The sequence below is a fragment of the Microcaecilia unicolor genome, chromosome 3, assembly GCF_901765095.1.
Source record: "Microcaecilia unicolor chromosome 3, aMicUni1.1, whole genome shotgun sequence".
In the NCBI taxonomy this organism is placed as follows: domain Eukaryota; kingdom Metazoa; phylum Chordata; class Amphibia; order Gymnophiona; family Siphonopidae; genus Microcaecilia; species Microcaecilia unicolor.
In genome coordinates, this window is record NC_044033.1 from 91,260,717 (window position 1) to 91,283,773 (window position 23,057).

Consider the following 23,057-nt stretch of genomic DNA (forward strand, 5'->3'; position numbering starts at 1 on the left):
AAGTATAATGTTAAAGGAGATCTTCCTCAGTTTTTATAAATTATTGGAGTATGTAAAAAATTGTGATGAAATTGTTGAGTATTAGGAGATTTATAATTTATACTTTTTCTCGAGGAAATCTGCTCAGCTAGCTACGTAGTCCTCCTTGCATACATTTTCCAAACATCATTATTTAAATACAGCAGCTAGATCAGAAGCATCATTTAGAACATCAGTGCTTTCTGCAGGTATTCCTGTTTCCTACCCTATTTAAGGACTGCTTTGCTACATCCCATAAGTTTCTGGATTCATCTGCTGCTGATGCTAAGGAAGGGAAAATTCTTAACTGATAACTTTTTTTCGTTTAATTACAGCATATGAATCCAAAATCCCGCCATCTGAATTTCTCAGTTGTTTTATCAATTGGTTTCTTTGTTTAGGATTATTGCTTCAAGTTATTGTTATTTCACCATCCTGTTAGTTTTATTCATTTCTCTTTTTTGTGGGGAAGGAGAAGTTTCTTCTGCCTTATTGGTTCCTTCTCCTTTTTTATAAGAAATACTAACTGACCAAGCTACATACCATCTTGTATGACAGAGTTCAGTTGTCATCTATCTCCACCTGCTGGTAGATGGTTATAACCCGTACGTTTCTGGATTCATCTGTTGTGATTAAAGGGAAGAAAATTATCAGGTAAGACATAATTTTTCCTTGGTGGTTCCTTTATTCGGTTGTGCAAGTAAGCTTTTTTTTTTTTCTTAGAAATTAGGAGAATGGGGATGAGATTTGATATACTGTGATTACAGTCAAAGCAGTTTACATATGTAATATAATAATTTGCTCCTCCAACGTTCCAATGAGGCTACCTGCGTTCGTAACCATCTCCTGATGTCACTCTCCCACAGTAGAAGCCTGCGTGGCTGATGTCAGGAGATGTTACTGTGGTCGCCTCTGTCTCACTGGCTTCGGACTCTGCATCACTGCCGCTCTCCTCCGCAACCCCACGTCCCTCTCGCTTCCCGCTCAGGTATCGGTGCCAGTTGTTCCATCTTCACTTACCAAGTCAGGGTTACGGCAGCCGCCAGCAGCAGTAAAAGGCTTGCAGCCTAGGCCCTTTTCTCTCTCTCAGCTGTGGTCCCGCCCTTGCGGAAACAGGAAATGAGGGCGGGACCACAGCTGAGAGAAAGAAAAGGGCCGAGCCTGCGCACCTTTTACCACTGCTGGCAGCCGCCGTAACCCCAACGAGGTAAGTCAAGATGACTTTCAAACTTCGTAGTGAGGGGGCCTGGAACTGGAAGGGAGGGATGACGACCCTGGAACTGGGTGGGAGAAAGGAGGAGGGAGGGAAGGGGAGACCCTGGAACTCGAAGGGAGGGAGGGGGGTGGCACACACTCTCAATCTCACACACACACACTCTCTCTCTCACAGACACACTCGCACCCAGTCTCGCTCTCCCTGTCACACACACACACATTCACTCTCTTGCTCTCTCACACAGTCACTCTCACACACACTCTCTCAAACATACACACTTGCTAGCGCCCGTTTCATTTCTTTCATTTCTTTTTTACTAGTTATATATATAGGTACTTATAGGTACTTATTTTCTACCTGGGGCAAAGGACGGTTAAATGATGTACCCAGAATCGTAAGGAGCTGCAGTGGGAATTGAGCCCAGTTCCCCTGTTTCTCAGGCTCCTACACTAACCATTAGGCTGCTCCTCCACTTCACTAGATGTATTCATACAAGTGTTTTTCTTTAACATTTAAATCATGTTAAAAAAAATGCAACATGTATTAAGACAAAACTAAGTCAACCAATGTCAGAAGCAAATGATTTGGCAGAGAAAAGGATGGGGGAATATAGGGTTTAGTTGTTAAAGTCCTATAAATGTAAGTAATGTATGAGAAGTACTTTTGATCATTCCTTGTGTTGTATGTCTTATATCAGGTTTATGAGTGTGGTATCCATACTATGAATCCTGTTGTGACATAGAGCTTATGGGAAATTAATATTGTGTATAGTTGACATATGACTTTAGTACATTTGTGTGAAGCTGATAAGAGAAAAGAAAACCTTTTTTGCTTATAGACGCAAAAAATTTCATTTCTTATATATTCCCCCAGTACATGTATTGCCTGGCACAATTAATAAAAACAAAATCACACAACAAAATAAAACTCAAAAATACAAATCCATTAGCTCGGTGCAGAGGTTTCAACAGTCACCCAGCTAACACCACACTACAAAGTAGAGACAACATCTAGCCTTACCATTTCAGAAACTGGCCCTCATCTACTCATATTTGTGTTTCAACAATTTTTATTAAGATCAAGATAACACAGTGCAAACAGCTTATACCATTTGGAAGTAACCAATATGTGCACAGGATGAGTTCACACCCACAAATATAATTCTACAACAAAAAGATTTTGTGTTTTTATTCCCCCCCCCCCCCCCCCCCCAACCCTCAACATATCCATCCCCATTCTAAACATATATTGCTAAACATGTTCCGCATTTTATTTTATTTTATGTTACATTTGTACCCCGCGCTTTCCCACTTATGGCAGGCTCAATCTCAATCTACACCTCTTCCCTGGGCTCGCTGATCTCGTCTCATGGTTTTCAGTATCATCTTTATGCTGATGACACCCAGCTATACCTCTCCACACCTGACATCACCGCGGAGACCCAGGCCAAGGTATCGGCCTGTTTATCCGACATTGCGGCATGGATGTCCAACCGCCACCTGAAGCTGAACATGTCCAAGACCGAGCTCCTCGTCTTTCCTCCTAAACCCACTTCTCCTCTTCCTCCACTCTCTATCTCTGTTGATAACACCCTCATCCTCCCTGTCCCATCTGCCCGCAACCTCGGAGTCATCTTCGACTCCTCCCTCTCCTTCTCTGCACATATCCAACAGACTGCCAAGACCTGTCGCTTCTTCCTCTTCAACATCAGCAAAATTCGCCCTTTCCTCTCTGAGCACACCACCAGAACTCTCGTCCACGCTCTCATTACCTCTCGCCTTGATTACTGCAACTTACTGCTCACCGGCCTCCCACTCAGCCATCTATCCCCCCTTCAATCAGTTCAGAACGCTGCTGCACGTCTTATATTCCGCCAAAACCGATATACTCATATCACCCCTCTCCTCAAATCACTTCATTGGCTTCCGATCAGTTATCGCATACAATTCAAGCTCCTCCTCCTTACCTACAAATGCACTCAGTCTGCGGCTCCTCACTACCTCTCCACCCTCATCTCCCCCTATGTTCCCGCCCGTAACCTCCGCTCACAGGACAAAGCCATTCTCTCTGTACCCTTCTCCACCACTGCCAACTCCAGGCTCCGCTCATTCTGCCTTGCCTCACCCCATGCCTGGAACAATCTTCCTTTACCCATACGCCATGCCCCCTCCCTACCCATCTTCAAATCTCTGCTTAAAACTCACCTCTTCAATGCTGCCTTCGGCGCCTAACCGCTCGAGATATATAAAATACCCCAATCTATCCACCCTATCAGATTAACTGTTCACTCGTCCTCTAGATTGTTCATTTGTCTTTAGATTGTTCTCTTGTCTTTTAGATTGTAAGCTCTTTTGAGCAGGGACTGTCCTTCTATGTTTAAATTGTACAGCGCTGCGTAACCCTAGTAGCGCTTTAGAAATGCTAGTTAGTAGTAGTAGTAGTAATGCGGCGGGCAATGGAGGGTTAAGTGACTTGCCCAGAGTCACAAGGAGCTGCCTGTGCCGGGAATCGAACTCAGTTCCTCAGTTCCCCAGGACCAAAGTCCACCACCCTAACAACTAGGCCACTCCTCCACACCCATTGTCCCACACCCATTGTGAACCTTCCCCCCCCCCCCCCCCCCCTCCCTTTGCATTAAAAATCTCAAAGAATGCACAGGTTAGAATTGTATAGCCAATCTCTCCCAGCCGTCCATTCATTCCTATAGATTATACACCATGGGGCCAGCAATCCCCTGCCATAATATCGACAGCTAGAGGACCCGTGTGAGAGATCTTAGTCGAATGAAAGGGTTTTGTCTTATCACCTCCCATTCTCCTATTGAGCCCTATGCTAGAGCCACGAGGCACCCACTTAGGCCCCCGTACCAACTCTTCGGTAGCTTAACCCATTTGTGAAATGAGAAGAAGGAGAGAAAAAAAAAAAATATATATATATATATAATGTTATAACCATTTAATACTAAACTTCACGCACGTGAAGACAGGGACTGGATGTATGGCCCCCAGACCTCCAAAAAACTTGTTCTTTTCTTCGAAGAGGGTCCCACCACCCGGCGTTCATGCAGTACTAGGTCATGAAATCTATTCCTCCAATGCCAAAAATCTGGTGGTTCCACATTCAGCCACCCATTCATGATCACTTTCTTTCCCATCAAGCAGGCCTTACGAATCAACTGTCGCGAGCCTCCCCGCTGGAGAATAAAAAGCTCATATTTATCTAATATAATCCCCAGAGGAGTGCAGCTAATTCGAGATTTTACTAAGCCTTCCAAGTACTTTATGATCAAATACCAATACCTTTGTGTACCCGGGCACTCCCAGAGACAATGATAAAGTGTGCCTTCCCGCTGCTGGCACTTGGAACATAAAGGGTCTGGCACCCCTCCCATCTTGAACACCTGTGGTTTGGTCATGTAAGCTTTGTGCAGAATACGAAATTGACATTCCCGCAGATTCGCATGCACAGAGATCCCAGGTATACGGGACACCAGCTTTGTATAATCTAAAGTCGAACTGGGTCTTTGCATGTCCCGTGCCCAACAGGCTGTAATTGCTGCTGTATTTTTCTGGGGCCCCAAAACCCACAATTGCTTGTGCAAACTCGATATTGAGAGCTGTGTCCCTGGGAACTCCTTAAAAAATTCCCTTGCTTTCCTCCCATGTCCACTATTCAACTGTTCCATGTTTAGGGACCGAATATAATGAGCTAGTTGCTGATACGCAAACTCATGGCTGGCATCTATACGTACCCCCAGTGCCCCCAAACGTAGCAGGCCTCCTCTAATCCCCAATTCATGTTCCAGTCTTGTTATACCCACAGATGCCCACCTTTGAAACACCTTATTATCTGAACCAGGTGAAAATGCAGGATTACCTTGCAGTGGCAAAACGTCGAATGTATCCGCTGCTAATCCCCAGTATCTATTTAAATCCATCCAAACCGCCCGCATGGGTCCTAATAATAAACTGCCCTTAAATGTATTCGGCACCGAACTCCGCGGGCCATGAAGTAGATAGTGCAAATAAAACGGCGCGAAAAAGGCCTGTTCCAGCCTCCTTGGGGTAAAATCCTGTTTGTCTAGCAGCCAATCTCCCAAGTGTTGTAACAAACATGCCTGATTGTATTTTTTAATATCTGGGATACCTATACCCCCCCACTCTCCAAGAACCAAGTAACAATTCCAATGGTAATTTGGGCTCCCCCCCCCCCCCCCCCCCCAGACAAACTGTCGTAAATGCTTATGGAATTGCTTAAGGTCTTTATTTCTTAAACGTAGCGGTAAAACTTGTAAGATATACAGCCACCTGGGGAATTCTGCCATGCGGAATAGCTGGATCCTCCCATGTAACGAAAGCGGTAATACTGCCCATTTTTGCATCCTATGCCGCATGTTATCCAACAACCTGGTAAAATTAAGATTATAAAAAGCTGCTGTTTTCATGGCCACCTGCACCCCTAAGTATGTCAAACTTTCCTTAGCCCACTTTAATGGGAACCCCTCCCCCCCACTCCCCCTGCACTTTTCTGTAGCTGTTAATGCCAAGGATTTTGAGAAATTGATCTGGAATCCAGCAAAGTCCCCATATTCCCTGAACAATTCTAGCAGGGCAGCTGGGGACCTCCTGGGGTCAGTGAGATGTACCAAGATATCATCTGCAAATGCGGATATCTTAAAGCCGACTGTCCCCCATTCTACTCCAGCAATTTCCGGGTGTGAGACAATCTCTCTAATCAGGGGATCCAACGTCAGAACAAACAGTAATTGGGAGAGAGAGGGCACCCCTGTCTCACTCCTCTCCTAATAGAGAATGCCGGCGACCGTTCCCCATTAATCCACATGAACGCTTGAGGGGTTGAGTTAAAGAGCTCCTACCGCCTTCCTAAAAAAGCCCTCTATACCTACTTTCTGCAGGACTGCAAACATAAACTGCCATACCACTCGGTCGAAGGCCTTCTCTGCATCGAAATTTACTAGCAGAGAAGGCTGTCCTTGCTCCTCCACTTGCTCTAATGAAGCAATCAGAGCTCTCACATTGCTTACCACTGATCTGCCCTTTACAAACCCCACTTGCGGAGATGCTACCAAATCTGGGAGCGCCCAGGCCAACCGGTTTGCCAAGATTTTTGCGTAGAGTTTAACATCACAATTTAATAGTGATATTGGTCTATACAGCCCATTTCCTCCGGGTCTTTGCCCGGTTTCAGCAACACTATCATTTTTGCCATACTTAGTGTCTGGAACCAACCCAGAGGCCGTCATGGAATTAAAGAGATTTAGTAAAGGCGGGGTCATCTGTTCTTGTAGCAGTTTATAAAAGGCCATGCTATACCCATCGGGCCCCGGTGCCTTGTGAATATCACTCTGTTGTAACGCTAAAATTAACCCCCCCTCCCCAATGGGGGCATTAAGGTATTGTTTCTGTGACTCCGACAGCATTGGGAGGTCAATGTTGTCCAAAAACAATGCGCTATCAGGTATTATATCCGTGTATTCCTTGTACAGTCCTGCATAGAAATGCCTAAAACTTTCTACTATGTCTTGTTCGAGTCTGAGCATTTTGCCCTCTTGACTCTTCACTTGCAGAATCCTGGCTGCACCTCTTTTCCCCTTAGCTAATCAGCCTAGCAAAGTCCCTGCCTTATTCCCATACATAAACAGCTGATTTTTTTAATACAGAATAGATTTCTGTGCCCTCTCCTGCAAGAGTTCGTTCATTTCCCTCTGGGCTGCCAAGTATGTTAGTTTCTGATCTTCTGTCTGGGCAGCCCCATATTTCATCCCGTGCACTCGCACCTCCCTTTCTAAACGCAATATCTCCTTATCCCTCCGTTTCCTCTTCCATGCCCTATATGCAATAATCTCCCCTCTCAGGACTGCCTTTGCTGTTTCCCAATAAAACCCATGCTGTTCTATATGCCCTCTGTTATGATACTCATAGTCCCTCCACTTTTCCTGTGAAATTTCCTGGAATTTCGTATCTTGATAGAGCTCAAATGGAAATGTCCACCCCCCCCCCCCCCCCCCCCCCACGTCCTCTCCTATCTCCTACCAACTCCAGTGTCACCCATATGGGGGAGTGGTCCGATATTTCACTTGGTCCGATCTCTGCCTCCATGGTTTTAGAAAAAAGGGGTTGTGAAACAAATATGTAATCAATTTTGGGATAGGGAGGAGTGGGCCCGAGACAAATATGTATAATCTCTGCACCCCGGATGTAACACTCTCCACACATCTACCAATTCTAGTGCACAAAAACGGCAGTCCCCTTAAGAAGGGTCTAAGGCCCAAACCCCCCTGACTTGTCTTATCCACCAGTGGGTCAAACACCATGCTAAAATCGCCCCCTAGCCCCACATTCCCCCTCTGGTATGGCGTTAGCATTGCCACAATCTCTTTGTGAAATTTCTTATCATATACATTAGGCGCATATATATTACAGACAATGTAAGACATCCCCCTAACTCTACTTCTACCAATACATATCTACCCATTGCACTCCTCTTAACCGACGTTATGGCCAGCTGTAACCCCTTCCGGAACAAAATTAACACACCTGCCTTCTTATTGTGGGCTGGGACGCCGACCACTGTTTCCACCCAACCCTGCCGGAATTTATTATGTTCTATTGAGGTCAGGTGTGTTTCTTGAAGGAACACAATGTCCACCGCATGACGCTGCAAAGCCTGTAAGATTTTTTTTTTTCGCCTTACGGGCGATGAGACCCCCCCCCCCCCCCACACACACACACACACACACATTCCACGACAGCAGCTTAACCTGCTCCAGCACTCCAAATTAGCCCATAACTCAGTTTGATCATCTTTCTACTATTTGGAGAGCGTACCTCCCAGCCCTTAGATACCTCCCCTCTTAACCGCTGTGTCCTCCACTGCCCCTTTCCAGTGCGCAAAGCCAGCAAACAAATAATATAAGAAACACCAAAAACATACCCAGAAGACCCCAAAGCTCCTCCCTCCCCTCCCTCTCCACAATCCACCACATAATGTTCTCATCCGAGAACTTGTCACGTTCCCGCCCTGCCCCCCCCCTTCCAGCCACAACTGTAAATTAACACATACAACCCGTTTCAACATGTCTCCGTATATTACTTAACACCCTGCTCCCACATTCAGACTAATATGATCCCTCCAAAGCCAAAAATTCACTCCGAAACCACTTTCTTTGCTCAAATAACTAAACTTTGATACTGTAAGAACACTTGCCCAACTTTAACTCCCCAGTCTTGGGTCTCTGTTTCAGTACTTTTAAAGTCTTACTAAACAGCATTCTCCAGTCTCTGCTCCCACGCTATCAAATTGGGTCCATTACTCCTGCATCAGCTCCATCTAATCCCCGCCATCCACGTCTCCTGCGAGGGTATCTCCGCACCTGTCAGCGCGCTGCATCCTCAGCCTGCTGCTCCATGCCTCCTTTGATCTGCTGGGCGAACTGCATCGCCTCCGCGGGGGTACTGAAAAATCGTGTCTGGTCATCATAGTGAACCCTCAGGCGTGCCGGGTACAACAAGGCAAAGCGAACTCTTTATTTCTGAAGCTCTGTACAGGAGCCCACGAACTGCTTGCGTTGCGCTGCCACAGCAGCCGAAAAATCCTGGAAGCACAGCACCCTCTGCTCTTCATAGCATACTGTCCCCAGAGATCGCCAGGCTCTCAAGATCTCCTGCTAGTGAGTGTAATTTAAGATTTTACAAATAACAACTCGGGGACGCTGTGCTTCCGACCTTGACTGCCCTAGGCGGTGTGCACACTCTATTCTTAAGGTGTTCTCCAGGGCTTTCACTTTTAAGACCTTTGGCAGCCAAGACTCTTAAGACCTCACGCAAATCCACTTCTCTTACAGATTCCAGGATCCCCACTAGCCTGAGATTGTTCCTTCTTGTTCTATTCTCCAGATCTTCCAATTTCAGTTCTAGTTGGGTGATCCTCTTCTGCCAGTCTTTATTTCGGCCCTCCTGCTGTGCACTCCGATCTTCTAGTTCTGAGAGTCTTTGCTGAAATCCCGCCATGTCAGTTTTCAGTCCTTCTAGTTTGCCATCCATATTATCAAGTTTTTCGGAGATCTTCTGCAATTTTAAGTCTACCGATGACTCCAGCAGTTGCGAGACCTCCACCGCTATTTCGGCCGCCCTGGCGGAGCTTACTGTTTCTCCCGAGAGGCCGGAGTCCACCATCTTGCCATCTCCAGCTCGCCCTTGCGCTCCATCTTTCCACAGCGATTTGGATGCCATGCTGTTGAAATTTTTCGGCAGATCTTCTCAAATCTCTCTTCGGTAATGTTCCGTTGATGTTTGCACTTCATGCGGGTTGTTAGCTCGCCGATTTAAGCTGCCAGGGTGTTGATGTTATATCGGGGCCTGAGAGCTCACTCCTGCGGCGTCCTATCCCTCGCCTAGCATCACGTGACTCCATCTACTCATATTTAATGTAGCAGTATATCATATATCAAGACTGCCCATTCTCCTAAAAATAACCGTGTCTTTGCACTATTAAAGTGATTGATGAAAAACATTGTTAGAATAGATATGATTTTGTTTTCCTTTACAAAACAAAACCAAAAACTTTGATTTTAACATGTCCTTTCATGTCCTTCTCATCTTCTCTTTATCAACAGGTGGCTGAAAACTTTGTTCCTCCTCTTCTGGATGCTGTTCTTATTGATTACCAGAGAAATGTACCTGCTGCAAGGGAACCAGAAGTTCTTAGTACAATGGCTACCATCGTTAACAAATTGGGAGGACATATTACAGCTGAAATACCTCAGATATTTGATGCTGTTTTTGAGTGCACATTAAATATGATAAACAAGGTAAATATACATACTTATAGCTTCAGTATTTACAATATGAATAAAGGTACGGTGGTTGCCAGATTCCACTTGCACACAAAGAAAGAGGTCAGCAAACTGTACTGGATACCTTTTCATTGGACTAATCTAATAGATATGTAACTAGCGTTTCAGAGTTTTGCTTTTTTCATCAAGACTTTTGTCCGGTTGAAAGGAGAATAGCTCTTCAAAACTAATCACAGAATAGATGTACTCTCTGTAGACAAGCAAGACAATGCAGGCTCACTTTCTGGTGATGTCACTTGACACTGCCAAGGTGCCTGGAGCACTCTTCAGCTGAAAGTTGATCACGGTTTTTGTATGGGATGTGGTTGGGTGTTTTTTTTTTTGTTTGTTTTTTCATGCACCTGTGCAAGGATTCACATATTGACCTGAACAACCTATCAGCTCTGTCTACTTTATCCGTGCCAAGATTAGACACAGCTCTCCTCTTTCCCCCTGTAGAACAGTTTGAAAATACTCCCTCAGACCATGACTAAATTTGACTGTTACTTCACTTTTATTTCTGTGCTGTCACAAATGTCAGCAAAGCTGAAGCAACATAAAAGTTCTGTCATCTGGGCCCAGTTTTGTCTCACAGGGGTTTCTACCCGTACTGAAGTTTGTGCCAAGCACTTGTGACCATAGCACCACGCCAACCCCAATCTGTTGTAGCAAGGTCTCCTTCATCTGCTATATCTGCAAAGGACAAAACTACAGCTGAGCCTTCTCATAAAAGGAAAAAGAAGCATAAACACACTTCTCATAAAGAATCGAGGGTTATATCACAGCCCTTGGCTCCAAGGAGCTAAATACAGCTCAATCCAGTTCTGCTTCTCAGGTATTGAAAAAGCACTTAACGCTCCTGCTGGTTCTCCACATCCTCCCAAATAGGTAAGGAGATGGGAAGTGTGTTCAGTGTTGTTTTCACTTTCACCTAATCCTTCCACTCTATCTGTGCCCCATCATCAGACCAGTCAGCTTTAACCCATTTACTCTCAAAATTTGTCTGTGATATAGCTGCCATACCACAGGGGCGGTGATTTCCGCAACTAACATTATTCCAGCTATTCAACTTACTTCATAATTCCTGCAGTCACCTCCATCTCATCTTAGTCCTATAATCCACCAGAAAAATTTGCTGTCCCTATCTTTCCCCTTCTCCCCTTTCCCAGGAACACCCAAATACTCCACTAAGTCATCAATGTTACAATAGCTGGGACCTTGGGAATACTCATAGGTCACCACAAATGTCCCCAGGATGTCAGGTTTCATTTGCTCCTGGGAAGCATACAGATGAATATTCATACCCGGAGTTTTTCCAAAAAATATCCAAAACTTTAGATCTTTGTTCCATTGAAGTACCAAACACTAAATATTTTCAGTCTATCCTTAATTTTGTAGTTTATCCAAAGAGATTATAGCTTTACATGCTTTGGATTCTTCTGTGCCTTCAGTTGCCAGTTTTAGTTTGTTTTTTTAAGGTCACCCAGTTTCAAAATAAGATCCTGTCTGTGCCTGATCATTACCATCTCCAGCTTTCTCCTCATTCAGTAGTTTCTGTGGCAACTTTTTTTAAAAAGCTGTTTAGACCAGATTCATACATTCCATCTGAGAGTTGAGGGTGGATCAGTGAGGTAACACAGCCAGACAATGGTATATAAACAAAAAAACAAGTGTTTTATTAACTGAATCCTGAGGCCTGTTAACGTCACAGGGCCAAGAACATAAGGTGAAACGTCTCTATAGTTCAGTAAATATAGTCTGGCAGGCCCAAAACACTGTGGCTGGTGGAGCCGCCACGCCCCAAACACAGCCTGTAATTTCTTCCATGGTTCTTCGCTAAGTTCCAGGGCTGGCTTGTCTTAAATCAGGAAACGCAAAAGTGGCTTATCTCAGCCAGGCCACGATCAGCAGACATAAGTTTTAGCAACATGTGCTGGGACTGCCGTTCTTCCTTTCCTGGTCCTCCTTAACCTCAGTCTGACCCTGACTTTTATACTTCCTGGTTCTAACTCCACCCCTCTTGGCTCTCTAGCTCCCTGAGCAGGACCAGTGATCGTAAGGTGGCTCAGGCTATTTGAGGGGCTCTTAAGAGTGAGGGACAGTGTTCTATAAGCCCCCTCACACATCAGAAAAGGACTTTATACTTAAGATGCTATCTGCAAAAAGGTTTTCTCAAGTACTGTGTTGGGATTAAGAATGACCATACTGGGTCAAACCAATGGTCCATCTAGCCCATTATCCTGCTTCCAACAGTGGCCAATCCAGGTGACAAGTACCTGGCAGAAACCCAGTTAATAGCAACATTCCATGCTACCAATGCCGGGGCAAGCAGTGTCTTCCCCCATATCCAGCTCAATAACAGACTATGGACTTTTCCTCCGGGAACTTGGCCAAACCTTTTTTTAAACCCAGATACGCTAACTGCTGTTATCCTCTGACAACAATTTCCAGAACTGAACTATACTTTGAGTGAAAAAATATTTCCTTCTATTTTTTAAAAGTATTTCCATGTAATTTTGTGTGGCCCCTGGTTTTTGTACTTTTTGAAAGAGTGGAAGATCAATTCACTTTTACCCCTTCTACACCACTCAGGATTTTGTAGACCTCAATCATATCCCCCCTCAGCCATCTCTTTTCCAAGCTGAAGAGCCCTAGCCTTTCCTTATATGGAAGGAGTTCCATCCCCTTTGGTTGCTCTTCTTTGAACCTTTTCTAATTCCACTATACCTTTCTTGAGATAACGGCAACCAGAATTGAACGTAGTACTCAAGGTGAGGTCACACCATGGAGCAATACAGAGGCATTCCTTGTCATCAAGCAGATGAAGCCATTACGTATGGGTTATGTCCATCAACCAGCAGGGGAGATAGAGAGCACTCAAACTTTCACAGTGCCCTCTTGGCCAGCCAGCTCCACTGCCTCTTCAGTATTCTCTATCTCCCTTAGCAGGGTGGCTGCAGCTTGTTCGAGCTCCAGAAAAATCTGCCGGGAGGTGGTTCCTGGCTTGCCAGTTGTTAACCGGGGTGTTGGAGGCTATAGCAGCTTCACTTTAAAGGCACATAGGTTAACCCTTTCCCTGCCTTACCCATACCTCTGTGGATGTGGACATACTGCCTTGCTTTCCCTGTCCTTACCCACCAACAGTGGATGCAGGCATATAGGTTCGCCCTTTCCCTGCCTTTCCCACTCATCTGAGCCTCCGGAGTTTTCAATACCTCTGCTTTCCTCACAGCTTAAAAAAAAAAAAGCCGCGTCGCGTTTTTAAACGCAGAGACGCTGGAACAGAGGTTTTTGACCTGATTTTCAGCAGGATCGTAGTTGTACACTAGATCCTTTGAGGTAAGAGTGTTTTCCAACTCCTCCGGGGTGGGCCCGCGATCGGGGCGATTTTGGCGCAAAACCGCCATTTTGGATTTTACCGCCGTTTTTCGGCGATGGCTGCGGACAATGTAAAGCGCTGTTCCACTTGTGGCAAGCGCAAATCAGCAGCAGGGCTCTGTAAATCGTGCTGTATTGACGTAGGAGCCGGCCCGAGCTTGGCGAGCGATGTTTCTTCCCGCTCTGAGCTGGCAGTGGGCGCCATTTTGCTTACACCGCATGGCGCGGCCTCCGTGGACACGGAGAGACCTGAGCCGGGTGGGGCACCTCGAGATGAGGTTATTTCAGGAGTGGCTAGCACCGGACAGGATTTGGGTGCCCAGGGTGAGATTTTCTCCCCGGATTTTGTGCCTTTGCTGCATAAAGCATACATGATGAAAAGAGCCCTTCCTCAAGGGTCGCCTGAGGCTCCTCTGATTGCCCCCCCCCCCCCCCCCGATGGATTCTGGCCTGGGACTGCCCAGTGAGGCTTTTTTCCCGGATGCTTGGCCTAAAGATAAGCGCAGAAGGGTTAATTCCCCTTCAGATTGTGGTGCACCTTTTCCCCCCCGTGGTCGGGGTGTGAGGATTCGGAGAACTCTGACAGACGTTCTTGGTCTGAGGAACCAGAGTCAGGTGAGGATTTTCCACCGTGATGAGCTGCCAGCGCTTATTTCAGATACCCTGCAGGCCCTCTCGATTGAAGATCCTGACAGTGGCATGGCCTCCTCGGGTAATCCCAGGATGGCTAGTACCAAGAAAGCTGCTCGGGCCTTCCCTTTGCATGACTCCATCCTAGAGCTTGTTTCGGCTCAGTGGGCTGACCCCGAGGGACCTTTGAGAGTTTCCAGGGCTATGAGGCAGTTATACCCTCTGCGTGAGGGACATATGGCTCGTTTTCAAATGCCTACAGTGGATGCCCTAGTCACTGCGGTGACAAAGAGAACTACCCTCACTGTTGAAGGAGGTGTTGCCCTGAAGGATGTTCAAGACCGTAGGCTGGAAACAGCGTTGAAACGGTCCTTTGAAATTGCAGGTCTCACTGTAATGCAGCTGTAATGCTGTGAGAGCCTGCCTAGCTTGGCTGCAACAGGCAGTGGCTCAGCCCGGAGATGGAGCGGAGCCCTTCTTGGATGTGGCTCCGCGGATGGAGGTGGCCTTGTCCTTTCTGGCTGATGCCCTTTATGATCTTGTCAGAGCTTCGGCTAAACAAATGGCAGTAGCAGTGGCGGCTCGCCGTCGTCTGTGGCTACGACACTGGGCAGCGGACATGGCCTCTAAGCAAAGGTTGGTGAAGTTGCCTTTTCAAGGACTTCTCCTGTTTGGTGAGGAGTTGGAGAAAATTGTGAAAGGCCTGGGTGATCCAAAACCCCAGCGCTTGCCCGAAGATAGGCAGAGGCCTTCCTCTAAGGGCCAGGCAGTCCACTCCTCGTACAGACCTCGCTTCCGTGAAGCTAGAAGGTACCGCCCGGGGCGTTCTGCTAGGTTCACTTCACGTGCCCGTGGTCAGCAGAGGAACTCCTTTCGCTCGGACAAGCGTTCCGCAGCCGGTGGCTCAAGACCAGGAGTTCAGGGGCGACCCTCTCAATGATGGTGCGCCGGCCCTCTCCTCGATGCCTGTCATCAGAGGACGGCTTTCCCTCTTTGTCGAGGAGTGGGCCAAGATTTCCTCAGATCAGTGGGTTCTGGACCTGATCAGAGATGGATACAGAATAGAATTCAACGCCCTAGTAAGAGACGTGTTTGTGGAGTCCCGATGCGGTTCTGCCGTCAAACGGGCGGCGGTGGAGGAGACTTTACAAGGTCTGATTCAGTTAGGGGCAGTGACCCCGGTGCCTCCCGCCGAGCAAGGCTGCGGCCGATACGCCATCTACTTTGTGGTGCCGCGAAAAGGTGGGTCCTTTCGCCCTATTCTGGACTTAAAATACTGCTTTGAACAAGTCCCTGAGACTGCGGCATTTCCACATGGAATCCCTGCGCTCCGTCATTGCGGCGGTTCAGCCAGGAGAGTTTCTCACGTCTCTAGACCTGAAAGAAGCTTACTTGCACATACCGATTTGGCCCCCGCACCAGAAGTTTCTGAGGTTTGCGGTGTTGGGAAAACATTTCCAGTTCAGGCCTTGCCTTTTGGCCTCGCCACAGCTCCCCGAACCTTTTCGAAGGTAATGGTGGTAGTAGCTGCTTTTCTCAGGCGAGAAGGTATCAGGGTTCACCCATACCTAGACGACTGGCTCATCAGAGCAGACTCTGCAACAGAGAGCTTACAAGCTACAGCCAGAGTGGTCTCAGTACTGCAATCTCTAGGCTGGGTCGTCAATATGGCCAAAAGTCACCTGTCCCCTTCACAATCTCTAGAGTTTTTGGGGGCCAGATTCGACACAGTCTCGGTCTATGTGTTCCTACCCGAGCCAAGGCGGTGCAAGCTTCAGAATCAGGTCCGTCTGCTCCTGAGGATGCTCCGCCCGCGAGCTTGGGACATTGTCCAGCTGCTGGGATCGATGACAGCCACGATGGAAATGGTACCATGGGCGAGAGCGCACCTGAGACCTCTACAGTATTCCCTACTCCGGAGATGGTCTCCTATTTCTCAGGATTACCAATGCAGACTTACTTGGCTCCCTGCGGCCCGTCTCAGCATGGAGTGGTGGCTCTCGGACAGCATGCTGCGGCGAGGAATGCCGCTGACGCTCCCCGTTTGGTGCCTAGTGGTAACAGATGCCAGCCTGAAGGGCTGGGGCGCACACTGCAAGGGGAAGCATGCCCAGGGTCTATGGACACCCGAGGAGTCGGAGTGGTCCATCAACCGCCTAGAGTTGAAAGCGGTGTTTCAGGCGCTTCTGGCCTTTCAAGTGACCCTGGAAGGATTGGCTGTCAGAGTGATGTCGGACAACACGACAATGGTGGCCTATATAAATCGACAAGGCGGAACAAGGTGCAGAGCACTAGCCACGCAGGCCGAACTGATTTGCCACTGGGCCGAGCTGCATCTTCAGTGTCTGTCGGCAGCTCATATTGCAGGTCAGAGCAATGTGCAGGCCGATTATCTGAGCAGGCATCAGATCGATCCAGCAGAATGGAATCTGGCAGACGAAGTTTTCCTGCAGATCTGTGCCAAATGGGGCAAGCCCGTGATGGATCTAATGGCGACAAGTGCCAATACCAAAGTCCCGTGCTTCTTCAGCAGACGGAGAGATCCTCGCTTGGCGGGGTTGGATGCCTTGGCTCAACCCTGGCCTCCGGGTCTACTTTATGTGTTTCCCCCATGGCCCTTGATAGGGCGCCTGCTCTTGCGGATTCGGCTGCACCCAGGAGAAGTGGTCCTCATCGCCCCAGATTGGCCAAGGAGATCTTGGTATGCAGACCTCCGACAGATGCTCCTGGAGGCTCCTCTGCCGTTACCTCTGGTACCGAACCTGTTGACTCAGGGACCGGTAGCCATGGAGGACGCCGGCCGCTTTGGTCTTACGGCATGGCTATTGAGAGGGCGCAATTGAGGGATAAAGGTTATTCCAATAAAGTTATTTCCACTCTCCTGCAAGCCCGCAAGCGGTCCACTTCCGTGGCTTATGCCAGGATTTGGTGCCTGTTTGAGTCTTGGTGTGCTTCCAGAGCCATTGTTCCAATGCGGGCTCCTGTCTCGCCGATTCTGGACGTTTTGCAGGAAGGTGTACAAAAAGGCTTGGCCTATAATTCCCTGCGGGTGCAGGTGGCAGCGTTGGCCTCCCTTCTTGGTAAGGTGGAAGGCGTGTCTTTGGCTGCTCACCCAGATGTGGCACAGTTTCTTAGAGGGGTGCTTTGGCTCCGGCCTCCAGTGTGAGCACCCTGTCCAGCTTGGAACCTGGGGCTAGTTTTGAAAACCCTGCAGGCATCTCCTTTTGAGCCGCTTCGGCGAGCATCGGAGAAAGACTTGACACTGAAGGCCGTTTTTCTGGTGGCCATTACCTCGGCGAGACGGGTGTCAGAGCTCCAGGCGCTGTCCTGTAGAGACCCATTTCTGCAATTTTCAGAGTCCGGAGTCACGGTTCGGACCGTGCCTTCCTTTATGCCTAAGGTGGTTTCAGCCTTTCACTTAAACCAGCCTATTTTCTTGCCCTCTTTTTCAGAGGAAGAGTTTCCAGAATCTTTTGGGCAGCTGCACCTTTTGGATGTGCGCAGGACTCTGCTGCAGTATCTGCGAGTTACTAACTCTTTCAGGACTTCTGATCATCTGTTTGTTTTGCTATCCGGTTCTCACAGAGGGTCTCCAGCGTCTAAAGCCACTATTGCCCGCTGGCTCAAAGAAACTATCTTTTCAGCTTATCTGCTGGCCGGCAGGGTTCTGCCTGTAGCCTTTAAGGCACATTCTACTAGAGCGATTTCTTCCTCTTGGACTGAAACTGGAGCACTCTCTCTTCAAGAGATATGCAGTGCAGCAACATGGGCTTCTAAGCTCTCCTTTGCCCGACATTACAGGCTGGATGTGGCTGCCAGGAGGGATGCGCGTTTTGGTGCACAAGTGCTAGCGCGTGGTGTGGCTTGTTCCCACCCTATCTAGGGATTGCTTTGTTACATCCCATACGTAATGGCTTCATCTGCTTGATGACAAGGAAGGGAAAATTAGGTTCTTACCTTGGTAATTTTCTTTCCTTTAGTCATAGCAGATGAAGCCATGAGCCCTCCCTGTATGATTGTCTGTATGCTGTGAATCTGTTTTTCAGGTTCTGTTCTAATTTCCTGAAGTTCCTTCCTTGGGAGAAAGTTGGAAAACAATCTTCAGGATTCATGTTCAGTTTAAATTTAGGAGGATGTGTTCATTCCCTCCAGCATGTTTTTTTTTTTTTTTGGAGAATGTGTTGATTCTCTCCAGGAGACGCGTGTGTTCCCCTCCAGTTCTATAAATAGGAGGATGAGTTCATTCCCTCCAGTGTGTTGGGAGGATGTGTGATTTCCTCCAGGAGGCGCGTGTGTTCCCCTCCACTTATACAATAATGAGGATGAGTTTATTCCCTCCAGGAGGATGTGCATTCCCTCCTTTATGAGTTCATGCCCTTGTGATGGGCCATCGTTCGCTGTGAGGAAAGCTCTTGTGATTCCCATTTCGGTTTGCCATACTGCTTTGGAAGCTTCAAATACTGAAGAGGCAGTGGAGCTGGCTGGCCAAGAGGGCACTGTGAAAGTTTGAGTGCTCTCTATCTCCCCTGCTGGTTGATGGACATAACCCATACGTAATGGCTTCATCTGCTATGACTAAAGGAAAGAAAATTACCAAGGTAGAACCTAATTTTCCCTTATAATATTCTTGTTCTTATTTTGCATCCCTTTCCTAATCATTTCTAGCATCCTATTTGCTTTTTTGGCTGCCGCCACACACTTGGGCAGAAGATTTCAGCGTTGTCTACAATGACACTTAGATCTTTTTCTTGAATGCTGACTCCTATTGTTTCAGCTGACTGATTTTGTGGCTTGTCATTCTTTACTGGATCCTTTTCAATTTGAATTTCATACGCAGCATAGTACTAAAATGTTGTTGCTTACTATGTTGGATGATATTAATCTATGGTTTCAATCGGGGTGACAGTTTTTGCTGATTTCCTTAGATGTGGTCGCTTCATTCGATAAAGGTCTATCATGGTTTTTTGTTGCGATGGCTATGATCGTTTGGGATTACTGTTGGCTTGGTTTCATTTTTAGAGGCTCGTACTTTTCAGGTAGTTCAGCATTCTTCTTGATCACGCTGATGACTGTTCATGCCGGTGTTTCCACAGGGTTGTGTGCTGCATTGTTTTATTTCTATACTAGTAAAAAAACAAAGGCCCGTTTCTCAAACAAATGAAACGGGTGCTAGCAAGGTGATGACTTGTAATACCCTCCATTCTTGTTTCATTCACTCCCACTTGTTTTTTTTTGTTTTGTTATTTGGCAGCCCCATTGATGTTCCCGCGCAGTGAAAGTACTACTACTTAAGCATTTCTAGAGCGCTACTAGGTTACGCAGCGCTGTACAGATTAACAAAAAAGCACAGTCCCCTGCTCCAAGGAGCTTACAATCTAATTGGCGAAACGTCAAGTAGGGGCAGTTCAGATTTCCTGAATAGAATGGAGGTTAGAGGTGCCAAAGGCGACATTGAAGAGGTGGGCTTTGAGCAAGGCTTTGAAGATGGGCAGGGAGGGGGCCTGGCGTATGGGCTCAGGGAGTTTATTCCAGGCATGAGGTGAGGCGAGGCAGAACGGGCGGAGCCTGGAGTTGGCGGTGGTGGAGAAGGGTACTGACAGGAGGGATTTGTCTTGAGAACAGAGGTTACGGGTAGGAATGTAAGGGGAGATGAGGGTAGAGAGGGCTGTAGATCGAGTGCATTTGTAGGTAAAAGGAGAGAACTTAAACTGTATGCGGGTACCTGATTGGAAGCCAGTGAAGTGACTAAAGGAGAGGGGTGATATGAGTGTACCGGTTCAGGCGGAAGATAAGACGTGCAGCAGAATTTTGAACGGACTGAAGGGGGGATAGATGGCAAAGTGGGAGGCCAGTGAGGAGTAGGTTGCAGTAGTCAAGGCGAGAGGTAATGAGAGAATGGATGAGAGTTCGGGTGGTGTGCTCAGACAGGAAGGGGCGAATTTTGGTGATGTTATAGAGGAAGAAGCGACAGGTCTTAGCTATCTGCTGGATATGCGCAGAGAAGGAGAGGGAGGAGTCAAAGATGACCCCGAGGTTGCGGGCAGATGAGACGATGAGGGTGTTATCAACAGAGATAGAGAGTGGAGGGAGAGGAGAAGTGGGTTTGGGAGGGAAGACAATAAGCTCGGTCTTGGCCATGTTCAGTTTCAAGTGGCGGTTGGACATCCAGGTTGCAATGCCGGCTAAGCAGGCCGATACTTTAGCCTGGGTTTCTGCAGTGATTTCTGGTGTGGAGAGATAAAGCTGAGTGTCATCAGCATAAAGATGATATTGGAACCCATGGGAGGAGATTAGGGAACCCATGCAGGAGGTGTCGATTGAGAAAAGAAGGGGTCCAAGGACAGATCCCTGAGGAACTCCAACAAAGAGCGGGATGGGGGTGGAGGAAGAACCCTGAGAATGTACTCTGAAGGTACGGTGGGAGAGATAAGAGGAGAACGAGGAGAGGACAGAACCCTGGAACCCAAGTGAGGACAGTGTGGCGAGAAGTAAGTTGTGATTGACAGTGTCAAAAGCGGTGGATAGGTCGAGGAGGATAAGGATGGAGTAGTGACCTTTGGATTTGGCAAGGAGCAGGTCGTTGCAGACTTTAGATAGTGCCGTTTCCGTCGAGTGTAGGGGGCGAAAGCCGGATTGAAGTGGATTGAGGATGGCGTGAGAGGATAGAAAATCAAGGCAACGGCTCTGAACGGCACGTTCAAGTATCTTGGAGAGGAAGGGTAGGAGGGAGATGGGGCGGTAGTTGGAGGGACAGGTAGGGTCAAGTGATGGATTTTTGAGGAGTGGTGTGACTACAGCATGCGTGAAGGTGTCAGGGACAGTTGCAGTGGAGAGAGAGAGGTTGAGGATATGACAGATGGAGGGGGTGACAGTAGGAGTGATGGTGTTAAGTAGGTTGGTGGGGATGGGGTCTGAGGAACAGGTGGTGCATTTCGAAGAGGAGAGAAGATAGGCGGTTTCCTCTTTTTTGTAAATAATTTTGTAAATAAAGTGAACCCTAGCATCCCTATGATTTAGATTATTCTCAATGTACATCACTTTGCATTTGTCCACGTTAAATTTCATCTGCCATTCTTTTCAGCTGAACAAAGCGAAGCGTACTTTGTTGCATTGTCTTTTTTAGCTAGCCCGCCGTGTCATTCTTCAATGGTTAAAAGCAGATCCACCAAATGGAACCCAGTGGTTGAACTTTCTTGATTTTGGAACGGTGGGATGGAGTCACCCTGGTCGTTTGAAACTGTTTCAACATGTTTGGGAACTGTTTTGGACTGTTCTTTTGTATAGAATGTGGAGTTGGATACTAAATTGTTGAACAGTACTTGCACTCATTCTGTAAACTTTGGTTTCTAGAGTTTCTAGACCCGGATAAGAGCACACCAGGTCTGGATTACTTGTTATTGGCAGACAGAAACAAAAAAAAGGCAAAGATCTGCCACAGAAATAGCAAATCAGAATCAGAAATGCTATGTTGAATGCTGCCAGTCAACATAGCATTGTGAAGTTTGCTGAGTAAGCTTGGGAAGCACTTATGTAAGTGGTTGTGTGACTACTTTTAGGAGTTCACTTTGCTTTTTATCCCTATTAGTTTTTTTTACCCCTGACGCAGCCTGAGGGCAAAACGTGGCCACGTCGGGTAACTTGTAATAAACCACTTCTTCTGTTACCCTACTGTTCTATTTTTTGTCTTTATCTGCTTTTTTTCTTTTGATTTACTTGGTATTGGGTAAGGATGGGGGTGGGGTTATTGTAAAATGCACCATTATTTGTTGGATTCTTGAGCAGATCTTTAATTTTCCATTTTCCTAAGGTCTCCCTTAAATCTTTACAATCCGCATGTGTTCTGACAACTTTGAATAGTTTTGTGTCATCTGCAAATTTAATCACCTCACTCGTTCCGATTCCAGATCGGTTATAAATGTTAAATAGCATCGGTCTCAGTTCAGATCCCTTGTGGCACTCCACTATTCACCCTCCTTTATTGAGAAAATTGACCTTTTAACCATACCCTCTGTTTTCTGTCCATTAACCAATTCCTAATCCTTCTGGCATTTGCCTCCTATACTAAAAAACTCCAGTAGTATGACAAAACCTTAACTTTTTATTTTCAACATTTACATTAATACAAAAACAGATGACATACATCATCTTTCTGCACTCACATTCATCCACATACATTCATCACTCGCCTTTACTGCCTACTGCAACCTTCACATATATCTCAACATGATGTACTACAATGCATACCATGATGTACTTAGCACTATACATCAATATTACCCTTACAGCGCCACCGGTTCCCAGATTGTTTGCTCTTAAAGTCAACTCAATTGCATGAGCTGCATTTGCATTTACGCAGCTATTCCAGTTCAAAAAAATTTTTTACATTGGGAGTACTTCCCTACTGCGTCCATAAGTGGCAAAGTCCATCTGCTTCATTCAAAATCACCAGTGCGCTGTGGGCTTTTATTGAATCCAATAGCTGTTAGGCACTGGCAAGGGACTACAACATCCACCCTCACAGCTAGCTCTTTCAGCTGTTCTCCATTAGCGGTTCCCCGATGCAGGACCGCATTTCAAATCTTCCTCAGGAGGAACCAAAATATCACCTACTGCATCCATAAGTGGCAAAGTCCATCTGCTTCATTCAAAATCACCAGCGCGCTGTGGGCTTTTATTGAATCCAATAGCTGTTAGGCACTGGTGAGGGACTACAACGTCCACCCTCACAGCTAGCTGTATCCTCTGACCCCGGTTGGGGCGAGTATCCTTCCGGCAAGCAGCCGTATACAAGTGAAATAGTGATATTTTGGTTCCTCCTGAGGAACAGCTATTGAACATATTGAGATATATGTGAAGGTTGCAGTAGGCAGTAAAGGCGAGTGATGAATGTATGTGGATGAATGTGAGTGCAGAAAGATGATGTATGTCATCTGTTTTTGTATTAATGTAAATGTTGAAAAT

The 23,057-nt window shown here is 46.9% G+C and overlaps 1 protein-coding gene across 1 annotated transcript in view; it reads left to right on the plus strand.

The window, feature by feature from the left end:
- XPO1 (exportin 1) overlaps positions 1-23,057 on the plus strand; it is a 543,231-nt gene that overhangs the window by 440,456 nt on the left and 79,718 nt on the right. Inside the window, 1 exon segment of the mRNA XM_030196174.1 lies at positions 9,870-10,064. Within this exon segment, the coding sequence (XP_030052034.1) occupies positions 9,870-10,064 (195 nt within the window).